At 38.5% G+C, this 22,825-nt stretch overlaps 1 protein-coding gene across 3 annotated transcripts; it reads right to left on the bottom strand.

Annotated features, from left to right (window-relative positions):
* Nucleotides 1-149: 149 nt before the first annotated feature.
* On the bottom strand, nucleotides 150-22,740 carry nfrkb (nuclear factor related to kappaB binding protein). Of its 3 annotated transcripts, none has more exons than XM_017492647.3 (26): nucleotides 22,608-22,740; nucleotides 21,940-22,076; nucleotides 20,707-20,908; nucleotides 18,490-18,617; nucleotides 18,219-18,390; nucleotides 17,119-17,223; nucleotides 15,926-15,999; nucleotides 15,584-15,668; nucleotides 15,306-15,480; nucleotides 15,083-15,194; nucleotides 13,677-13,803; nucleotides 13,453-13,530; nucleotides 12,972-13,051; nucleotides 12,686-12,732; nucleotides 12,496-12,556; nucleotides 12,180-12,354; nucleotides 11,937-12,043; nucleotides 11,718-11,841; nucleotides 10,834-10,913; nucleotides 9,043-9,254; nucleotides 8,101-8,365; nucleotides 6,789-6,998; nucleotides 5,938-6,678; nucleotides 4,336-4,442; nucleotides 2,121-2,256; nucleotides 150-2,013 (listed from the first exon to the last, which is right to left on the bottom strand). In XM_017492647.3, the coding sequence occupies exons 2-26, from the start codon at nucleotides 22,063-22,065 to the stop codon at nucleotides 1,885-1,887; spliced, it is 3,858 nt and encodes a 1,285-aa protein (XP_017348136.1). In that variant the 5' UTR covers nucleotides 22,066-22,076; nucleotides 22,608-22,740; the 3' UTR covers nucleotides 150-1,884. The 3 variants fall into 3 exon arrangements, with proteins under 3 accessions (XP_017348136.1, XP_017348137.1, XP_017348138.1); XM_017492648.3 differs by having other exon boundaries at nucleotides 13,683-13,803; XM_017492649.3 differs by lacking the exons at nucleotides 150-2,013; nucleotides 2,121-2,256 and adding an exon at nucleotides 3,042-3,630.
* Between the last annotated feature and the right edge of the window lie 85 nt (nucleotides 22,741-22,825).

The raw sequence follows: 22,825 nt of genomic DNA, 5'->3' as shown, positions 1-22,825 counted from the left end.
ACATTATTACATTGCCTTGCCAAAGTATTCACCCCTTTTGGCATTTTTCCTATTTCCTTACAACCTGGAATTAAAATTTTTTTTTTTTTTTTTTTGGGGGGGGGGGGGGGGGGGGGGGGTGTTATTATTTGATTTACACAATATGCCTACCACTTTGATGATGCAAAATATTTTTTATTGTGAAACAAACAACAACATCAACAACAACAAAACCAGAATACTTGAACGTGCATAAGTATTTACCCCCTCAAAGTCAATACTTTGTAGAGCCACCTTTTGCAGCAATTACAGCTGCAAATATTTTGGGGTACGTCTCTATAAGCTTGGCACATCTAGCCACTAACATTTTTGCCCATTCTTAAAGGCAAAACTGCTCCATCTCCTTCAAGTTGGATGGGTTCCACTGGTGTACAGCAATCTTTAAGTCATACCACAGATTCTCATTTGGATTGAGGTCTGGGCTTTGACTAGGGCATTCAAAGACATTTAAATGTTTCCCTTTAAACCACTCGAGTGTTCTTTTTGCAGTATAATTAGGGTCATTGTCCTGCTGGAAGGTGAACCTCCGACATAGTCTCAAATCTGTGGACCATGCTTCACTGTGGGGATGGTGTTCTCGGGGTGATGAGAGGAGTTGGGTTTTTGTGCCAGACATAGCATTTTCCTTGATGTACAAAAAGCTAAATTTTAGTCTCATCTGACCAGAGTACCTTCTTCCATATGTTTGTGAGTCTCCCACACGCCCTTTGGCGAACAGCAAACGTTTATTTTTTTTCTGGCCACTCTTAAGTAACGCCCAGCTCTGTGGAGTGTACGGCTTAAAGTGGTCCTATGGACAGATACTCCAATCTCCACTGTGGAGCTTTGCAGCTCCGTCAGGGTTATCTTTCGTCTCTTTGTTGCCTCTCTGATTAATGCCCTCTTGCCCGGCCTGTGAGTTTTGGTGGGTGGCCCTCTCTTGGCAGGTTTGTTGTGGTGCCATCTTATTTCCATTTTTTAGTAATGGATTTAATGGTACTCCATGGGATGTTCAAAGTTTTGAATATTTTTTTATAACCCAATCCTGATCTGTACTTCTCCACAACCTTGTCCCTGACCTGATTGGAGAACTGCTTGGTCTTCATGGTGCCGCTTGCTTGGTGGTGCCCCTTGCGCAGTGGTGTTGCAGACGCTGGGACCTTTCAGAACAGGTGTGTATATATATACTGAGATCATGTGAAACTTAGATTGCACACAGGTGGACTTTACTGAACTAATTATGTGAATTCTAAGGTAACTGGTTGCACCAGATCTTATTTAGGGGCTTCATAGCAAAGGGGTGAATACATATGCATGCACCACTTTTCCGTTTAGAATTTTTTGAATTATTTAAAACAAGTTATTTTTTTCATTTCACTTTGGACTATTGTGTGCATGTCCATTACATGAATTCCAAATAAAAATCCATTTTAATTACAGGTTGTAATGCAAAAAAATAGGAAAAATTCCAAGGGGGCTGAAGTCAATTAATGACATCATTATAATTTAGCATTGCAGAAATAAAAACGTTATTTATTTATTTATTTTAAGTTATTTATTTTAACACCATCCACATTTCACACAAATATTTGTTTTAGTGAACAGGAAACACTGTTTCTGTATACAAAACATAAGAAGCAAGCCTTTCAATTCATAAAACAGGATGCCTCTTTACAAGGTGAACTGATATTTGTGGTGGCTATCTACCTTTTCACCCAACATGGATTACCATAACTGCAGATTCTATACTATACTGAACAACAGCTCCATGTCAAATGGCAACCAATATTTCAGGCATTCCCAGAGCTCTGGCAAACATTGACTTTCCAGAGATAGGCGGTACTCTGCTTTAAGATGTTGGTGGCATCACTGTGGGTCAGGGTTTGTTTTGGCTGAGGGGGCAGTGGACACCACCACAGTGGACACTGTAGATTTAGGGGAGCTGGATGCTGAGTGCTGCTGCAGTTGCTGTGCTGGGACAGTCTGGATACGCACCTGTAGAGAAGTGGGGAAAAAAAAATCACTTAACTCATTAGTTTGAACTCATTAGGAAGGTTCAGATATGAGTGGGAGTAGTGTGGGTTAATTGTTAAGATACTGACCTGTGTGGCCTGGCCCTGTTGTTGCAGCTGCTGCAGCTGCTGAGCCGTAACGAAGCTGACAGGCTTATTCCCGGCGATGAGCTTGGTGCCTGCCGGCATGCTGGTCAGGATAATATTCCTGCCAAGATTACTGATACTGTAAACAGAACACAGAGAGGGTCGCATGAGACGGCCAAGCAGCAACATTAGGCTGTATCATAACTACAAACATATGAGCGGCAGCTCCCTTCCCCAAGTTCCCAGTGGTTAAACCCTGTATATATACACACACACACACACACACACTAGATATTGCACTATTTGAACGCATATGTGTTGACAGAAGCATGACAGCAGTGTTGATCACTTTCTAATTATCATTAACATTAAAATTATTTATAAAGTGTTACATTTGACACTTCATTGTAGGCAAATATAAATTTTTTCAGGCATAATGCTTCGCCTTTCTTACCTTTTGACCAAAAATGTGCCATTTCTGACCAAGGCATCCCGAATAAATATAGTGCACTGATATAAAATATATACTCGTCTGTTAGCTAAGTCAAACATACGACACTGACAGATTTTATTCACATTGACAGAATGTGAGGCTGAATCTTTCAAGCAAGAAAAACAAGACAAACAATTACTAATCTGGGACGGGGCTAGGGCTTCCAGGCGGTGTCAGTTAATATCAGAGAATTCAAAACACCTCAACAGTCAATCGTTCCAGATTAATATGTTGTTTGGTTCATCTGCCATTTTTGTTCGTGGGTGGGGGGGGAGAAGGTCAACATTTTGGACCAGGATGTAATCAGAAGAAATCAACAACTTGTTTTTCACCTTCATCTACAGTAAAACACCAATAGGCATTTTAGTACAATATTAAGGCAGAATAGTAGAACATATGTTTGGGGAAAACAGTTGCCTCCTTTTTTTCCCCCCAAGATTTTTTCTGCGACAACAGCAAAGGCAAGAGCATTTGTCAATACTCCCCGAACTAAATATGGCAGCAAGAGTTACGTATCAGGACTGGGATCCTCCTAATTAATAATAAACAGCTTGGGGAAATCAAAAGTGGCATCAAAAGTTCAACCTGGCATCAAAAATGCTACAAGAAGCAAAATTTTTTGCCTTCACATTTAGCTTTTATGGCAATTAAAAAATAATGGTATTGTGTCTAACAGCTCATGGCTTGTTAGAGCCTAAATCTTAAAAGCAATACCAGTCTGTTTACTTAAAAAATAAATCAATCAATAAAAAATAAAGCTCTTTATCTATCATGTGTTTGTTTTCTCCTGCAGTTAGATCTTCTTATCTTCTTGTACCATCTGCAACATTTTCATATAAACAAAACAGACACACACACAGCTTGAGCCTAATGTGTACACTTCAGTAACTATGAGCATGTCAAGGGCAAGAAGTCAAATAGCATGCAAACAGGAAAGTAAGATTAATAGAAGATGTTAACATGATTGAACAGCTGACTGCACACAGCACAAATCTCAGGCAGTGTACCATCCAAGAGACACTGAAGAAAAAAAACAAAAACAAAAAATCAATTCAGACTGATGTTTGTCGGGGAAACAAAAAAGAAAAACCCACACACTTACTACTAATTGGTTAGTTAGCTAGTAACAAAATGAGCATTCAAACAACTGTAATGGATTTAACTACTCTTAATATTCTCATCCTACACCAGATTACAACACAACAGATGTGCTTGTCTCCATCCATTCTTATACTACAGTGCTGCAGAATGCTCAATTCTGATTGGTGTTGATTAATTTTCAGTAACTGCAGCTCTGGCAATAGTTGCAATGTTTATATTAATGTGCTTGTTCTAATACATTATTGTTTCTATAATAAATTATACAGGGACTCGTATTGTGGACACTATACGTAAACAGATTTTTAAAATGTGTGTAACTGTTGATATTGTTAAGTTTTGTGTGAGGAGACATTTATTTTGTTTGGAAAAGGTAAAGCTGTAACTAAGTTTTCTGACATGGGAAAGTCTTCAGCAACACAGGATATTCAATGAATAATAATAAAAAAATTCTTAATTGAAAAATGTCTGTGGTACAAGAGAAATAAAAAAAAACTTACTGGGAAAATAACTTCAGGGTGGTTACAGTAACTCTGCTTCACACCACCCTGTCACTGATTATTTTCACATCGCATCATGTTTTGTTTATTTATTTTTACCCAAAGTAGAAATAATTAAAAAGCTCACTTAGTACTGATGTTTCCTTTCAGTATTGGTGTAGTGACCACACTTTTGCTCTTCAGAGGCTGACTAAGAACAGACAAAGGCACCGTGATCCTTGCAGGTAACTTCCCCTGAGGAGGAAATAGGCAGTTAGTAACAAGGACTAATGAAACACCTATAGCTTCCAGTTTAACACTGTGCAAACTGCATGATGAAATCCTAACACATCATTTCACATATCACAATCTCAAACACACTTGCTGAAGTGGTTTCTGGGGGAAAAAAAAGTCGAAGCAGACATCTTGACAAATTTCTTCTTCAGAAAATTTGGTGTCATTCTATGTGAGGCTCAGACTGAGGTTGAAAATGCCACCCAGTTTGAATACATTTCCAGATTTTTATATATATCTCTATCTATCTAGATAGATCTCTCTCTCTCTCTCATTCATATATATATATATATATATATATATATATATATATATATATATATATATATATATATATATATATATATATATATATACACACATACACACATACATATATACATACACACATACATACATAAATACATACATACACACACACACAAACAAACACTACCAGTCAAAAGTTTGGAGACACTTGACTGAAATGTTTAAATGCTTCTCATGATCTTAAAAATCTTTAGATCTGAAGGTATGTGATTATATGAATGTACATATATGAATGTTTAAAATAGGTGTTGTAGACAAAAACATAATATTATTTTTTTTTCATTAGAAAACTAACATTTTATTTACAAAAAATATATTTATTAAATGGATGGCTTGGAGCAAAATATTCAGAAAAAGCAGCCAATAAGTGTCCAGCATGGGTGGGAACTGGCATGGGATATGGTGGGGCACAGGATTTCTCAAGAAACTGGTTGAGAAAATGCCAAGAATACATTTCTGAAAATTCTAGGCAAAAAGGGTGTCTACTTTGAAGATGCTGAAATATTAAATTATTTTGATTTATTTTGGATTTTTTTTTTTATCACAAGATAATTCCCATAGTTCCATTTGTGTTACTCCAGAGTCTTGATGACTTTAATATTAATCTAAAATGTGGAGAGAAAAAAATAAAAATAAAGTACGAGTGTTTCTAAACTTTTGACCGGTAGTGTATTTCAAAGTGCATAACATATTTCCAAATTTATTCACGTTTTCATTTTTAAAGACAGATTGTAAGATATTACTGATGAGTGTGTGATCATTTCGTCTGCAGTCTGCACAGTGGTACACTGGAAGCTATAAACATTCCTCAGTTATTAGTAACATAGCCTTGCAGCTCAAGTGCAAGATTGAAGCAAAATTTGGACAGCAAAATCTTCTTGGGAACATTTCAATTCTCCCCCCAAAACTACATCTTCAAAGGTTTGTCTAGGTTTGTCCTTAATCATACAAATAAAGAAAAATAATAAATAAATATATTCAGAACCACTGAGCAGAAGGTCATGTCTTCAAATCACAGCATCACAAAGTTGCCACTGTTGGGCCCTTGAGCAAAGCTCTTAACCCTCAACTGGTGCATCCCCTCTCTACTGTAAGTCACTTTGGATGTATTGGCCAATTTATGTAAATGTAAATGGTAAATGCTTACTGGCTGTGTGGCCACCACTGTAGCAGTTCCCGGCACTTGTCTCACTGTGGCTGTAGCAGTGCCCAGAGACAGCGGTGAACCCACAGCAGAAGTGCCCAGCGTCACCCCTTTAGCCCCTGCCACTCCACTGGTTGCTATGGTAACCGTGGCTGCCCCTGAAGAAGCAGTGCCAGGCTTTGCGCTTGTAGTGGTAGTGACTGGAACTGTCTGACCCTGTTTCTGTGGTATCACGCCCAGGCTGGGCACAATGCGAATGGTGGTGCCACCAGCTTTCGAGTCCGAGGGGGTGACAGTGGAGAAGGCACGGGCTTTGGGGTCTGCCATAGTGACGGCCAGGGCGGGCATGAGGCGGATAGCAGTGTCACACGTGGCCTTCACCAGGGTAGCGGTGCCTGGTGCTGGCAGGGAAGAGGAAGCTTTGGCAGTCAGGGTCTCGGCGGTGGCTGGGGGGACAGTGTTAGATGAAACAGTGGGAGGGGCTTGCTGCGGGGTCACGTGCAAGGTGGCAGAAATGCCCTTAGCAGTGGTGCTGCCGGCACTGGTAAGCATGTCAGGGGTGAGTTTGAGAGTAGCCATCATGTCCGGGGTGATGCGCAGCACCGTCTGTCCTTTAGCGTCGGTGGTGATTGAAGAGGGTGGCAGGCGCAGCACATCTTTACCCTGAATACGGAGGTTGGTGGCCGTCAGCGGGATGCCTGTTGGGTTCTGGGCTTTCATACCCAGTTGGCTAGTAATGGCAACCTGGTGGTATTTTGTGTTGGAACAATGAAGATTTCAGTTTCATTTTTATACATAAAAGTACACACAGTGAAGTACATACATCTACATAAAAGACGAGTGCGAGTTTGTACCTGCTTGATGATGTTCTGGCTGGTGACCCCTTGCAGCAATGCAGGAGATGGGATGTTGGGAGCAGGGCTTCCTGGAGAACTGCTCTGAGCTTTACTGACAGCAACAGCAGAAGCCAGACCTGGCACAGAGATGCCAGTTTGAGCTCTTGATGCCTGCACCTGGATAGGACTTCCTGTGGACTGGCTCCTCAAAGGCAGAGTCACCACAGCCTGCATACATGACAAAAGACCTATCATCATACAAGATATCTTTTGAGTTAGAAGAAGATAATTCTAATACACTGGCGTGTTCTCATAGTGGGTTCTACAAAATGTCTTGGATGGAACAGATTAAAATCTATCCTGAGTATTTTACACAAATGTTTCAAATATATTCCTTGGATAGTGCACTTTATTATTACCTATAATGCCCCAGTACACCACAATTACACACTATGTTTGCATTAAGTGTCAATTTTATGTAACTGGACAATTATAAATTTTAGTTGAATACCATTGTATGGGATGTAAAGATAGATCGTGACAATGCATCGGGATACAAAAATATGATGTGCATCGTGGAAATCAGCATTCCTTTAATTATTCATGTAATATAGTCGCACAGTTTAAATATCAGGGGTCCTAATCTGCACAACCCATAGAGTTAAAATAGAGCACATGGGTCACGTGATCACATTATTTTGTGGAAAGCCTGTGAGATAATTTGCACTTGTGTGCAATAGCCTGATAAACCAGGGCTGCAATAACCAACACATGTTATAAGTTATACATTATACACGACCCATTATAATGAGTTCTTCAATAGCTTCCAAACACCACCAGAGGCCCCGGAAATCAAGCACTTTAGCCGACATTGGAGCTCTTATATATGAATGGAGCTCATTAAGTTGAAGTCCTCACATCAGACACTCAATTCATTCAACATTTTCGGGACAATTGAAACATTTAGTTATTTTTAAGATCTGGTGAACTTGTAGTTTATTTAGTTTACAGTAGTAAACCTCTGTGTGTAACAATATTTGATTCATTTATACATACAAAAATGTACATTGTTTTGCATTGTTTATCATTTAGAATAAAAAAAAAGGATCGTCAAAATTTTGTTCAAAATATATTGAAAATCAAATCAAATCGAAATTGTGAAGCCAGTATTGTAAATCGAATTGAATCACGACCGAAGTGTATTGTTAAACCTCTACCCCTGTAGTAAATAGTGTATGTGTGAAGGAAGAAGTGATTTTAGATACAGTGTCAACCATTTACAACATTCCTAAAATGATAAACCTAATGGTGGCTTGAGTGCTGATCTCACCTGGGCAATGCCCTTACTGTGGGCCACACTGACAGGCAGTCTGATATGGTGGGAGGGCTGGTGGTGGATCAGTGTGGCTGCCTGACCCGCAGAAGCAGCAGAATGGCTGGGCTGAGCAGTAACTACATGAACCTGCGAAGCTGAATGAGCTACCACTCGAGCTGCAGGCTGCACCGAGGCCTGCTGGGAGGCCTGAGGAGCGACCTGAGTGGCAGACAGCAAAGTGCCCAGCTGTGGCATGGAGGGAGGAGACACCAGGAGGACGCTGCAGAGAGCAAGTACAATCAATCAACACACATTATCTCTGCATAATAATGTAATTGTAGCAGATGGGGGTGTGGTTTAATGTGGATCTGCACTGGGAGGGCAGTGTGTGGGGACGAGCTAGAGGGATAATGAACAATGCAGCACACGCTTAGCTCTCTGCTCAGGTAGATAGGGAGATCATAGAAATATACATGGGACATTTTCAGATGTGCCATGTTAATCAGTACCCCTTTATTCATTACCACCTTCCTCTCAGTGACACCCATGCTAAAACACCCATCCACCAGATACAGTAATATAACTGAAGGAATACTTCAGCACCTGTAGCACATGAGCAAATCTCACTTACATATTTATTAAAAACCGGCATTGTTAAGATGTTTTCTCATACGTGCCTTAAGACCTTTATTGTTAGTGTTATTGTTTTAGTTTTTAATTCAGATTTTAGAATATTTTTGACAAATTTCAACAACTGCATCCATATATTTATAAGTGAGTTTTGAGGAAAGTTCTTATCTAAATACAGGGAAACCTGCCAAGCCTTGACTGTGGTAATAGCCTGTGCACAGTCGAAATTAGATTTAAAAGAAAATAATGAAAATTTTGGAATACCCCTTTCAAACTAAATACAGTAAGATAATCAGATTTAGTAAGATATTTGTAAGCATTAACAACCTAGGACTGGTTTTGACTGGATCTGGCACTCCTGCTTTGGTTGGTGTAGACACAGTAGGGGGTAGTGGAGATTTTGGTGTGCCTGGAGTGCTTGGTGTTGGTGTGCTGGGGGGTTGAGGTAAGCTGACAGTGGGTATAGAAACTCCTTCAGGTGCTGAGCTCTGGCCCTCTGCAGCACTGCTCTTCACAGCTGCGTCCTTGTTTCCAGATTTCTGTCACGCACAAATATGACAATATACAACGCTTCAGCCAACAGATGTTTACCATTTCAAACAGATGTGCAATATAAGCATAGGAACAATGTCATTGTAGAACGGTGATGACCCCGATTCAGGAATAACACAAAAAAAGGAAGGGGTTCGCTGAAGTGTTTTCTAAATCTATCTTATAGAACAGATTGTGATTTTAACCAGCGTTTCACTTCATAAGCCACAAGATGCACTTTATCCTGCTGCACTTTATGCACCACTTTGATGTCTGACATTCTACTATCACTCAGACGTGCATGGTAAACTTCAGAGAAATTAATTTAAATCACAAACTAATTTATAACAATGTTAGGACTGTGCAGCATTGTTGTCGCAAAATACAGCAGTTGCATGGTAATCATACTCATCATTACCAACACAGGGAAACAGAATTCAATTTTCAATTCAGTTTCTCATTCTCGAATGTAAACTCCACAGAAACACATTTTTTATATGCTGTATACTTTAAGATTATAATCTACAAAGATGTTATGACTGTGCAACATGTAGTTGCATAGCAAAGTGTTTGTACACTATGGTACTCAATTTACACCAACATACTTATTTAAACAAACATACTCAAACACACGTTATTCGATTCACTATTGAACTGTTGTAACATTTTTAGGTGAATGTATTTGTAATTATAGTTGGCAGATCACTTTGGAAAAAACAAGCTTAGTAATGAGGGCTTGAGATCAAACAAGACTTAGCGATGTAAGGTTGTCTTTTGGGTGCTATACACGAAGTCTGTTGTATTAACACCCTCTTCATGACAGTTATGAAAAAAACATTTAAGAAGTTACACACTATGGTTGAGTCTTGAGCAGACAGCCTTATGATGACAGATGAATGTAACTTGTAAATGGGAAAATGGGGGGTTTCTGGTGGCTACTGAACTTAATAATTAAATTAAATTAAATTAATTATTAAACAGTTAACATCTCTTTCTCTCAAAAAAAAAAAATCCCTGGAAATGTAAATTCACCTATTCATAACTGATAATCAAATGCTGGAAAACAGGTTAATGTTGGTCTTTCTTGTGCAAGTAGCTGAGATATGTCAAGTGTGAATTGACTAAAGGTCTTGACACTTGACACTCACACACCAATGTGACACGTCCAGGGTGAATTGAATGCAAGTGTGTTAAAAGAATGTTCAGTATGTGCATATTGTGAATAAGAGTCCACCAGCAGCATGATTACACGATTACAGTATGAATTCCTTGGTACAAATCTACAATATCCAGGACTATCATAAATGAATAAAAATCGGAACATTTTTAAGTATACTGTATTGAAAGCATAACTGCCCCTCTCCTTCTGTTCCACTGACTGTTTTATACATGTTTTTTGACTAAAAAAAAAAAGCAAACAAATACATTGTTTCTCTATTCCCACTGGTGCATATAAAGAATGGAAGCATTATGAATTGGACAAAAGGATTTTTGAATTTGGCAAAAGGATCCGCAGAAAAAGTTCCTCAGAGCAGAAACAAACCACTTCATAAAAATGTAACTGTGTTGGTGTGCAGTAGGACTTACGGGCTTTGGGGTTGGTTTGGGTTTCTGCTGCAGAGCTTTTCGTGCCTTGGCCGCAGCCGCTTGAGCCTGGTGGATCCTCTCTGCACAAAAACAGCATCTCACATCATCAGCAATAAGCTAATTATAAATTAGACATACTAGAAAGAAAATAAAGCAAATAACACTGCAGTGAAACAAAACGCTAATCGACGGTCAAACATCAGCTACTGTCACAGGTCACATGTAGGCTTGACATTTTAATATGCCTCAAGTATGATATGAATACTTCCCAGACATTTATATGATATGGTATGGATCAGGACATTTAGAGTTACAAATAAAAGTACCCGTAATACATTATAGCCACATGGCACGTAATACATTATAGCCACATGGGCATGAAGTTGGAAATCTTGGGCCTAACCCTCCTGTCACATAACCATACAACACAAAATATCAATGTTGTGGAGGCTATTTGATTTTAATATAATAAATCAAATAATTTAAGAATTATTTAATAATGAAAAAACTAGTACACAGATTTGAAAATTCAATCAGTAATTGATATGTTATTCTGACTACCAATGAAGATTATTAGGTGATGGAAATGATCACAATATAAATATCATATAGTCATATTGCCTAACCTTAGTAGCAGGTAATAACACTACAAGACTATCAACATAATCTGGTACCTGCTTTTCCGTTTAGTCCTTATACAACATCTATCTGTTCTGCAAATCTGACTGTCCCTCTGCAGGATGACTACAGCGCATAGTCCTCTGCTTACAGTCTTCTTTTCATTTCCATTTGAGGCTCGGAGAGGCATTCCATTGTCATATTTAATCTGCGCTATCACAGAGCAAGTTTCTGAAATTGTTACATATGTTTTTTGGAGTGATTACCAAACTCCTCCTGACTCCGGTCTCGGTGCAGGTAGATCCACAGCTTACGGCCAATGTCGTATTTCACGCATGGGTCCTTCTCATAGTGCAGGCGGTCGAGAGCACCGCTAACAACTGTATTCACCTGTATGAAGCATAAAGTTGGATAATTTATATCTAGAAACAATCCAGGAAAAGAAATATAGAGAGTGAAGGAGCAGTGTTTACTGCGGTTGGGACCTGCGCACTGGTGACATCAGGAGCCAAGAACTGGGAGTCTTTTAGCAGCTCGCAGATCTCAGCCCGGGTGCCTTCACCATTGGGCAGTCTGGCAGCTGCGTCCCGCACTGATAACATAGAAGAGGCAGAGTCAACATAAACGATAACCTAGAGACATTTTTACATTCAGTAATTATTGTATGACCTTTACTGGTGTGACTAAATATTCAAATAAATAAGTGTACAGTTTTTAATCTATATTACCCAGTGACAGGATGGTGACGTAGGCTGGACGGTCAGAGCGCAGCAGTGAGTGCTCACGGGCTTTGTTGAGGGAAGTCTCCTTATCAAAAACTCCCTTGACTGGCCCCACCACAGACTCAAAGCCGTGCATGCGAAAGGTGAAGGCTTTGTGAGGCTGGTCATAGCGTTGCTGCTCCTATGTCAGAGACATGAGTCAAGAGTCACATTCGAAACACGTTCAATTCAACTGTTTTATTTGCATAGCGACATACTTTAATAAGCACCACACCTTTACATGCTTTAATAAGCAGAAGATAAATCACTCCTTAGTACATACCTGCTCTTGAAAGACGTGCCGCTCCTCTCCTGTGCTGGGCCTCACCACGTAATCAGTCCATCTGGCATAAGAAAAGAGCAGCCATTAGATAAATGCAACAAAAAAGGTAATGAAAGGTATTCTGTTTCAACACATCAAATCTGAACAATAGAATAATAATAAAAAAGGCTGTCACTGAAAGCTCACTCACACTCTGGGAGCTGGAGGAGTCAGTTCTGCTGCTTCTTCCCCTTCTTGCTGTTAAAAAATCAAAAATCACACAGCAGATAAAGTGTACTGAGATTCTAGAGCCATTCCAATGTGTATAAACATACATAACGTTGCATTACACACAAAAAGTACAATGTTGCACATTGTGTGAAACACAAAGCAATAACCAAAAATAACCTTTGGACCTGGAGCAGTAAACAATGGAAAAAGCATAGTTACAGTATTTGAGTACCAAAAGTATTGGTACTGGTGGTACATAAAGATACCTTGACTACAACATGGTCCTTTGACTCTAGCCAAAGCATGCAAAGAGCATTGAGATCCTTTTCACTGTCCTGAGTGGGTCCTGAAAAGATGAGCAGAAAATCACACACAAAAAAACCCATCATCATCAGGAAGTGGATGTGTGCCATGAACAGAACAGATTAGAACTGAAAATAATTTAACTATTTTACCCAATCAGTCAGCCAGTGTTCTTTCATTAACTTCCAACTTATAATTCACTTAGAATTCATGTATAATTTCAAACTTTGGAAACCAGACTCTGATGGTTGTGTAGAGTGACACCAGGGGAAGAATATTATTTATTTTATTTATTTTTTTAAAAAGATGGCTGCATTGTAGCTACAATTAATATCTGTGATTATTGAAGAACCCTTGCTTCAGTTGTTTAATAAAACTATACCTAGAAACCTTTTAAACAGTGAAACCTTTTTGCTGCAATATTTTTAGTGGTTATCATCTTACCAATCCATTTCCACTGCTGGGTTAGCTCTCTGAATTCCACATATGGCATGAAGCCACTAGGTAGAGCCATACAACCAGCTAAAAAATATCCAGAAAGAACAACAACAAAAAAAGAGAAAAGAGAGAGAGAGAGAGAGATGTTCACCAACACCTTAAAAATATACCTCTCTACATTGATTTCTTGAATAGATAGCTTAGAAACACAATCCTCTGTGTGAACTTACACTTACTCTCTCCAGCTAAGAATTGTAGAGCGGGTACTATTAGCTCTGACCAACAGGGGGCCATGGAGAACCAAGGGTTGAGTGTGCTAGCAGCAGAGACTTGCCACTGCTGTACCTTCTCCTCAATCTGCAAGAAAGGACAGCACACTGTTTTTTACACAACAACAGATCTGTCAGGCACACATTGTGGGATACATGGTTGGTACATCTCATCACTTGGAAATCACTCGCTGCTGCTGAGGATGGCCACGTACAGATGCATGAGATTACTGAGGATGCTACCACTTAAAAACCAAGAACATGGCTTTACTGCAGTCGCTATTATAGATTTAGGACTGCAAATTCCACGAACAGTTTGGCACTCAAGTCTCAATCAGTGAACAGTTGATAACTTCTACAAAATAGACTTCATGTGAAAACTATAATGAATTTCCTGGTTACACAGTTGCACTTTTTGACCATGTAGTACACGTTTATAGAAGGGAATTATTTATAACTACATTATCTGGTGTAACCGGATAAGGATGGGTTCCCTTTTTGAGTCTGATTCCTCGCAAGGTTTCTTCCTCATATCACCTTAGGGAGCCGCCAAGTCGCCTGTGACTTGCTGATTAGGGACACATTTATAAATGTAAAATCTATATCCTGAATTTATATATTTCTGTAAAGCTCCTTAATGACAATGTCCATTGTTAAAAGTGTTATACAAATAAAATTGAATAAAAAGTCACTAATGAGCCTGATTTTCCATCACTGTTGCTAGATCCTGGATAAATAAGATGATAAGACAGTTCAGGAAGCTGTCTGGGTGCCTAATATTCAAGCTAGCACATGTCACTGACAACTTATGCTCAATATTTTTAGTCAGCCATGCCACTCAAGCAAACCTAAGTGCTGGGATTATTATAAACGCGACATTTACAAACATACAAGTTAGGGGTGTGTGATATGACAAAAAACAACATATGATTCTCAATAAACTTTCTATGTATACACAATATGTTTCACAAAATACAACTGCCAGCAATATAATAGTGCTGCATTAAAAAAAAAAAAGATGATTTGTAAATCATGATTTGAAAGTTTACAATTTAAAAGATTTTTAAGTACAAAAATTTTACATTAAATAAGCTGCTTCCAGTCTGTTTGCAATTAAATGAATTTTTTTTTAAATAACATGAAAAGCTATCCATGATCTCAGAAAAGCATATTGTGACACAATTTACCACAATATTGATATTAAATATCATATCACCCAGCCTTAACACAAATTATATAATAATTCCAGCAGATTTTCTTTTTATTTGCTAGTTTGCTCAGATTTCTTCTCCACATTGTTATCAGTGTAGTGAGTATGTTCATAAAGAGCAATAGTGATTGCTCAAAGCATTTTTTGGTGATTATACCACTGAAGAGGACGCCAGATTTTCTTGTCTAAGGATGTCTTCCAGCAGATGAAAGAAGCTAATGGCTATTTCCTCCACCGTGTCAGGGCTGTTCTGGGACTCCTCCATAGCTCTGTAGTGAACAGAAAACACATTAATCAGTCTGTAAACTTAGGCTGCAAACTCTGGTAATTGTGTGTGTGTGTGTGTGTGTGTGTGTATGTGTGTTGGAGGACATGCTCACTCTTCCTTAACACTCTGCAGGAGAGCAGGTGTGCTGTCGGTAATGGTAGCACACAATGAGGCCGCCGGTGTCTGACCCTCACAGCCGTCGTCGGATTCGGTTTTAATGGGTCTCATCTTCTTTCTCCTTTTCTCTTCTCTAATCTTTTTCTTAGACAAGGCCAAATCAATTAAGGCTACATGCAGGAGAAATAACACATACAACCATTACCGAAATTGTCATTTCAATCCTCAATCCATGTGATTAAGAACATTTTACAAAAAACTCTGAAAGCTCACCCATATTGGATCCTTTTCTGCCTATATTTACTCGTGACATGATGTCACCCAGGTGCAAGTCTGATATCATCAAGTCAGGATGATCCTAAATATTTTATTAAGTGGAGAAAACAATTACTGTAATGGAAGCTGCTTTGTGAATGTACTAGGTGCTGATACTGTTTGAATGCTAGCATTTAAGAGGAAATCAATGGATATTTTTTGTTAAATTAGGTGGTTTTCTCTGCATTAGGATTGTTGTTAGATAAAATAGGTTGATAAAATCTAAAAAACAGAACAATTCAGATGATTTGTTATAGCCAGGGTGCAGATGTAGCGATTAGAAGGTTTGTATAAACTAACTGGTTGTCGTTTCCTCTTCTCTCTGTGCCTTCTCAGCATATCTCTCAAGTCCTTCTCTCCCAGCTCTGGCTTATCTTTATGGAGCAAAATGTAAAAATTAATTTGAAATAAATAAATAAATATAAATATATATTTATATATACACACACATATATATATTTATTAGGGATGTCACAAGAACCGATACTTCGGTACCCAGTCGGTACCAACATTCTTAAAACGTGACTGTACTTGTTTTTCGGCATTTCCGTTGGTACCGATTGTAACGAAAGTACTGAGGTTGCAATTCTTCTGGACCTGATGGGGGCAGCAAATATGCGCAAGTGTTTTAGTCGGTCCACAAGTGAAGAAGAAGAGGAACGCCTACAAGCACACGGAAAAAACTACAAAAGATTAGCTTAGCTTAACAAATTTAGCTCCCCCCGACTTGTTGAGAGGAAAAGAGAGGAAAGCTAATATCGGTTTCTGGTGTGCAACCGATGCTATCGTTCATTTCAAACAAAGCGAGGAAACACCTGGAATTTGGCGAAGCACCTGAAAGACGGTCCTACATTATGTATGTTTGAGGCACCTGGCATTGTGGCCGTGAAACCAGCTAACGTTATGCTCCATGTAATGTGAGCGATAGCCAGTTATTTGTTAACGATGCTAACGCATTGCAGTGTTATAAACTACCTCCTAATGGGCCACCATGCATCGCCATTCAGCCCGTGTCCTGTCAGCTAAATGTAGCCTAATGTCACTAATAATTATTCACATGTTCATGCTTTTAATCAATCTTTTTGGTCTGCCACAGTATCAATGAATTTAAACTAAGGCTTGCATTCAGAGTATAAGGTGTGTGTGGGTGCGTGTGCACGCCCAAGCGTCTGTGTGCGTGCGTTTGCACGTGCGTGCGTTTAGGAGTGCACGTCCACTCATTATCAGACAGTGTTTTATAACTAAAATATCCCCCCTCTTTGCCTGTATCAGCCAGAGGAGGATATCCTCCAGGAGAGTTTTTTAAATTTTATTTTTATACCACACCGTGGTAACGACTTTGGTATCGAGTATCGTGTACTTTTGGTGGTATCGGTACCGACTACTAGATTTTTGGTATCGTGACATCCCTAATATATAATATTAATCACTTCTCTCAATCTGCCAATATTAGCTGATATAAGATGGGAGTGAATATAGGATACGACACTGACCTATAGTTTTCATGTCCTGGGTGGAGAGACTGGGCAGAACCCTGAGAGAGACTGTCGGTGTTGGAGAAGATGGGGATGGAGGTGTTGACAGCCAAGAAGCAGTGTCTAAAAGAATGATCAACAAATTACTAGTGTTCTGATTCTTCAAACCAGTGTTCTGATTCTTCAAACCAGTGTTCTGATTCTTCTAGCCAGTGTTCTGATTCTTCTAACCAGTGTTCTGATTCTTCTAACCAGTGTTCTGATTCTTCAAAACAGTGTTCTGATTCTTCTAGCCAGTGTTCTGATTCTTCAAACCAGTGTTCTAACCAGTGTTCTGATTCTTCAAACCAGTGTTCTGTTTCTTCAAACCAGTGTTCTGTTTCTTCAAACCAGTGTTCTGTTTCTTCAAACCAGTGTTCTGTTTCTTCAAACCAGTGTTCTGATTCTTCTAGCCAGTGTTCTGACTCTTCAAACCAGTGTTCTAACCAGTGTTCTATTCTTCTAACCAGTGTTCTGATTCTTCTAACCAGTGTTCTATTCTTCTAACCAGTGTTCTATTCTTCTAACCAGTGTTCTATTCTTCTAACCAGTGTTCTGATTCTTCTAACCAGTGTTCTGATTCTTCTAACCAGTGTTCTGATTCTTCTAACCAGTGTTCTGATTCTTCTAACCAGTGTTCTGATTCTTCCAAAGGTGTTCTATTTCTACTAAGATGTATGATTCTTCTAATAATTCTTCTAACCAGTGTTCTGATTCTTCTAACGAGTGCTCTGATTCTTTTAATGAATATTCTAATTCTTCCAAAAGTGTTCTATTTTTACTAAGATTTATGATCTTCTAATATTTCTGCTAACGAGTGATCTAATACTTCTAACAAGTGTTCTAATTCTTCTAACTTGTTCTGATGAGTGTTCTGATTCTTCTAGCAACTCTTATAATGATGGTTGATTCTTCTATGAGTGTTCTAATTCTTATAAAGATTATTCTAATGTGTTCTAATTCTAGCATGAAATAGTTTGCAAACAGTCCAGACAATCTAAATGGCAAATTAGCAGTCACAGAACCCTACCTGTAGCCTCTTGGCAAACACGGTGGACAAAACTTTTCATCAGACTCACCATCTTCATCAGAGGACACGTTGCTGTCCCCACACTCAGTCTTCACGTCCCGCAGTATATGGCTCACTCTGCGCCTCACACGCTGCTCTCGCTCCTCTCTGTGTGAAGGAGGAGGGTAACGCCGTTTCACTGCCAGCTCGGGCCCACTGCGAACAGCCATATCTAACAACTCCTACCCAGAAATAAAGCAATGACATCACACAATAGAAGAAGGAAAATTTATTTAAAATTCATTTCATTTAAAGATCTTTTTCTATCGTCAGCTTGTTACCTTTCTGGAGATAAGGATTTGTTTGAGCAGTTTGTGGTAGTACTGCTGGAGAGAGTAGATTTGACGCTTTTTCTGGGACTTTGTGCAGAGCTGCCTGTACTTGACCACTTCTGGGTTAAAGTAGCCATCTAAATAGCAGATTTTTAAGCAATGTTATAATTTACTTTAAACGTGACTGGCTATGTGCACATGCAAAGATTGCTGTCAATTAAAATGAACATGACTCTACTATTAGATCACTTTAGTCACATTTGTGAATTACAATGTGTACATGTGAAAAATCAATTCATGGCACTAGTGCAAGTGATTAAAATCCCAAAACTACTAAATAATACAATTATGATAAAAACTACACCTTCTTCAAGCAGCTACCCTTGTAATAAAGTATGTAATAAAGTATGTTTTGCACTACAGTTGGTTGTTTTTTTCCCCTTTCCATCCAACTCAACTGAGAATGTGTGAAAAAGATAAGCAATGAATTTATTTTATTTTTTATTTATTAAAGAACATGTCATACCTTTTATTCAATTACAGTTACAGTTAATGTTGTGGGACATCCGTGAAACAACTTAGCTCCTGTTACTGCGTTTGTTAAACATTTACTCCAGAAAACGGAAACTCCGTTGTCTTGAAGACTCTCATGTGGTGGAAAACTTACTGACTGTTACAAAGCACTGACACTGGAGACTCCTTCAATAAATGTTACATAAACATCACCTTGCAGAAAACTACACTACATCGACAATTATAGGTTATTCTTTGTTAAAAAACCACACATTTTTATTCTGTTTATGTGGCGTGTCCGCTATACAAGTCCCTGTGTATGCTGTTACTATAGAAAAGAAAACATGTTAGAAATATAGCTGCAGGCAGCGATTAAAGGGGCCAAGCATCAAAGGCGCAGCAAGCACAATGCGGAGCCCAGAGAGGAGAAATAGAATGTACATGAATGAATAAAAGATAGATTTGGAAGCACAGCTGAGAATAAAGTTGAACAGGAAATTAACAGATCATTTATTTGCATGCCAAGAGAGTTTGAAAGTGCAATGCTGAGCCACAAAAGAAAGGAACCAAATGACACAACATTAACTCTTTGACACACACTTTTAAGAACTTGCACCAAACGGGACTCGAACCCAGGAACTTTAGAATTGGTATTTATTGCTTATCACAGTGCACCACACAGATGACACACGTTTGGCTTGATGTTGAGGAGAGCTTCCAAGTTGAGAATGAGCACACAAAAGCAACAGTTAGAATGTTAACAGATATTGAATCATAACTTATGAACAAATATGAATATCAATATTCAGTGATTTTTATGCAGCTCCATCCACTGATCATCTGAGCCAATAGAATTGGACAAAATTTGAACGAGGAGTAGTGAAAAAACTGAATACTGTACATTTCAAAATCGTCATTACTGTAATGGGTGGAGTCTTAATTAAAAAAATAAAGATATGTACTGTGATCAGCATGAGTAGACTAATCTGATGAACTAAATTTCTTTTCCCTAGGGCAAATTGTTTAACAATTATAACCATTTGAAAACTGAATTTTTGAACTAGTGGTGGAGCTATATAGTTGGTCCTGGAGAGCCCACAGATACTATTCATGGTCATATCTATGAGTGTGCCAAATTTCATCATTTTCCTACTTACGGTTCATAGGACTGCCATAGACTCACAGTGGGGAAGAAGAAGAAGAAGAAGAAGAAGAAGAAGAAGAAGAAGAAGAAGACTACAATAGGGGCTGCAGCTCCTTAGGGGCTTAATAAGGACATGAATATAATTCTGTCATTTGCCTTGCAGACAGAACTACTCTCAGAGCTGCTGTTATAAAACAACAATAAACAATAAAAAAAAACCTTCAGATTTAAGAACCAGTGCTTTGGTATAATTTATATTTTACATAAATGTAGTTAATTAACTTTGTGTACATTAAACTGCAATTTTTACTATTACTACAGTTTCCTGCTGAGCTATTTGTGTATGATTTTTATTCTATACATTTAATTAGTGGCTCTTTTTTTCCTACCAGTTTTATTTTCTATCAAACAACCTCAGCTATTGCCATTGGTTTGTGAAAGAGTAAGTCTTATCATATGGAAAGCATCCAATCCTGTAGACAGTGAGTCGAACTGAACTTCGGCCCAATGATAACAGCTGATCCTGAAGAGTAGCGGTATCTATCAGTGGGACTGTGAAAGAGAAGTACCTCTAAATAGTTTCTGGGCAAGGTGCAGAGGGTTTCCAAAGCAGAAGTTCTGGCCATTGAAGAGGTCACTAATGACTCTGTCCTGCTCTGAAGTGTTATTTTCTGGAAAGTGTGGTAGGAACTGGCGGAGATGTTGTTTCTGGGCATCAGTCAGAACCTCAGACCAGGTGCTTTCACTCATCACAGAGAAGAAAATCTCTGGCTGCTCAGATACATGAAAAAAACATGCTTTAATGACAAGAAATTATATTTAATTATACACACACACACACACACACACACACACAAACATTACAATGTACTGGTGGTGATATTGGCCTGAAATACTGAATCAGTAGTGAACTGGATTTCATATACAGCATACGTTCTAAACCTCCACACTGAAACACATTAAATATGTTTAGATTGAAATATACTGCATGTGATGTGTTTAGTGATTCTGATCTTAATATGCTGGTTGATGATTTACTTTCATCATTCCCTTGAGAAGTTGTCTGGAAGGCTGACATCACAGAGTGACATTGCTAGCACAGTAAAAATGGTATTTAACAGGTGAAAAAATTTAAAGAATTTCAAAGCATATAGAATAATGATCAGATTTCGCTGTTAACTCGTAAAAACAAAAGAGCAAGTGCTTCTTTTCACACTCATCATTTTCCAGCAACGCTCAATGTCTTATGAGAAACGCTAACCCTGGACTCAAAGTTCCAGAGTGCAGTGCAGCTATACAATATAGTAGTAGAGTTACAGAAGCTTGGCTTGGCTAGTTAGAGATCTACGAGATGACAAAGTAATACTCAAAGGCAGTATTAGCATGAAAGTTGAAGCTTTGGAAGCTGCTTGGTTTGAGCAGCGTGTACAGAAGAGGAGGTGAGACAGGTGGACAGAGTGAATGACTAAAGCGCTGCTCATCAGTTCTTTCAGGTCGAGATGATGCGAAAGGTGAAATCCCAGTGGTTTCGCTATTTAACAGGTAGTCGAATGGAACTGTTGGCAATGTAGGAGACCGTCTATAAAATTACTGATGGTATTGCAGATTACATTTCAGTTAATTATAAAGAGTAATATGCAACACACTCAGGGTGGATTTTTCCTTTAATGCCATGAATTTTTAATGTTGGCAGGCAGGACACTGATCATGAGTGAACACAAGACTTAATTTGTACTAAAGCAAACCACTATTGTATCTGGTATATCGGTGAATCCAAAGTACCAGAATATTTTGTTACTCACATCTTCTAGAAAATCTTCTGGTATCCGAACTCTGCAGTTTCCCAACATGCACTCCTCCATCACACAGCCATCATAATCCATCCCTGAGACTAAGGGCTCTGTTAGCATATGATCTAAAGACTCCATATTTTAGAAACCTTAAAAGGAAATACACAATGTGAGATTCTTTCTTTTCTTTTCTTTTTTAAACACTTGTAGTTAATCTGAACAACACATGTATGATGAGTTGCAGGCTGACACATTACGTTCAAATGAATTATAATTAATTATAGTTATGTAGCTTAGATTGGACCGCTAGTTAGATTCAGGAGAAAACAGTAAATCTGCAACGTTAAATGTGATTCATATTGCTTATTATTATTATTATTATTATTATCCTTGCAAATATTTCTGTTAGCCGATTAGCAAGCAAGAACCTCCACATCCAATCCCATTCACAGCAGTTAAAACCTCCACTTTACACTAAAGTTAAGCGTTACACTTATACTCATAACCTGTGTAATTAAAATATCCACTGAGCATATAGGAATCAGACAGCTCATTTAGCTTAGTGCTAGCTTCTTCGTTTAGCTAGCTTAGCTTATCAAAAACAACTTTAGTCAATGTCGCATAATTTATTTATTTTGTCTACTTTATATTCGATGTCCACACTACATTAAAATACTTACCATACGTAAGTTAAAGGAAAACAACAACAACAACAACAATAATAATAATAATAATAAAAAGGACAGCAGCTAGCTAGTTAAACCCTGAATTAGCATCGTTAAAGACGGGTAGGAACAATAACACCGCTGCACCGTCCTGCGTTTCCGGTCCTTCTTCCAAATGGTACCGTCTTTCTTTTCATGTCTAATATCTTGTAATATAGACATAAATGTATTTA

Source organism: Ictalurus punctatus, chromosome 18 (genome assembly GCF_001660625.3).
Source record: "Ictalurus punctatus breed USDA103 chromosome 18, Coco_2.0, whole genome shotgun sequence".
NCBI classification, from domain to species: Eukaryota; Metazoa; Chordata; class Actinopteri; order Siluriformes; family Ictaluridae; genus Ictalurus; species Ictalurus punctatus.
This window is presented reverse-complemented; position numbering and strand designations above follow the sequence as displayed.

Coding starts and splice junctions, on each gene's coding strand:
- nfrkb (XM_017492647.3), bottom strand. CDS start 22,065: ATGGAGTCTTTAGATCATATGCTAACAGAGCCCTTAGTCTCAGGGATG. Junction 18,618..20,706: donor TGCCCAGAAACTATTTAGAG/GTACTTCTCTTT, acceptor TCTGCTATTTAG/ATGGCTACTTTAACCCAGAA. Junction 16,000..17,118: donor CCAGGACATGAAAACTATAG/GTCAGTGTCGTA, acceptor TGCTCCATAAAG/ATAAGCCAGAGCTGGGAGAG.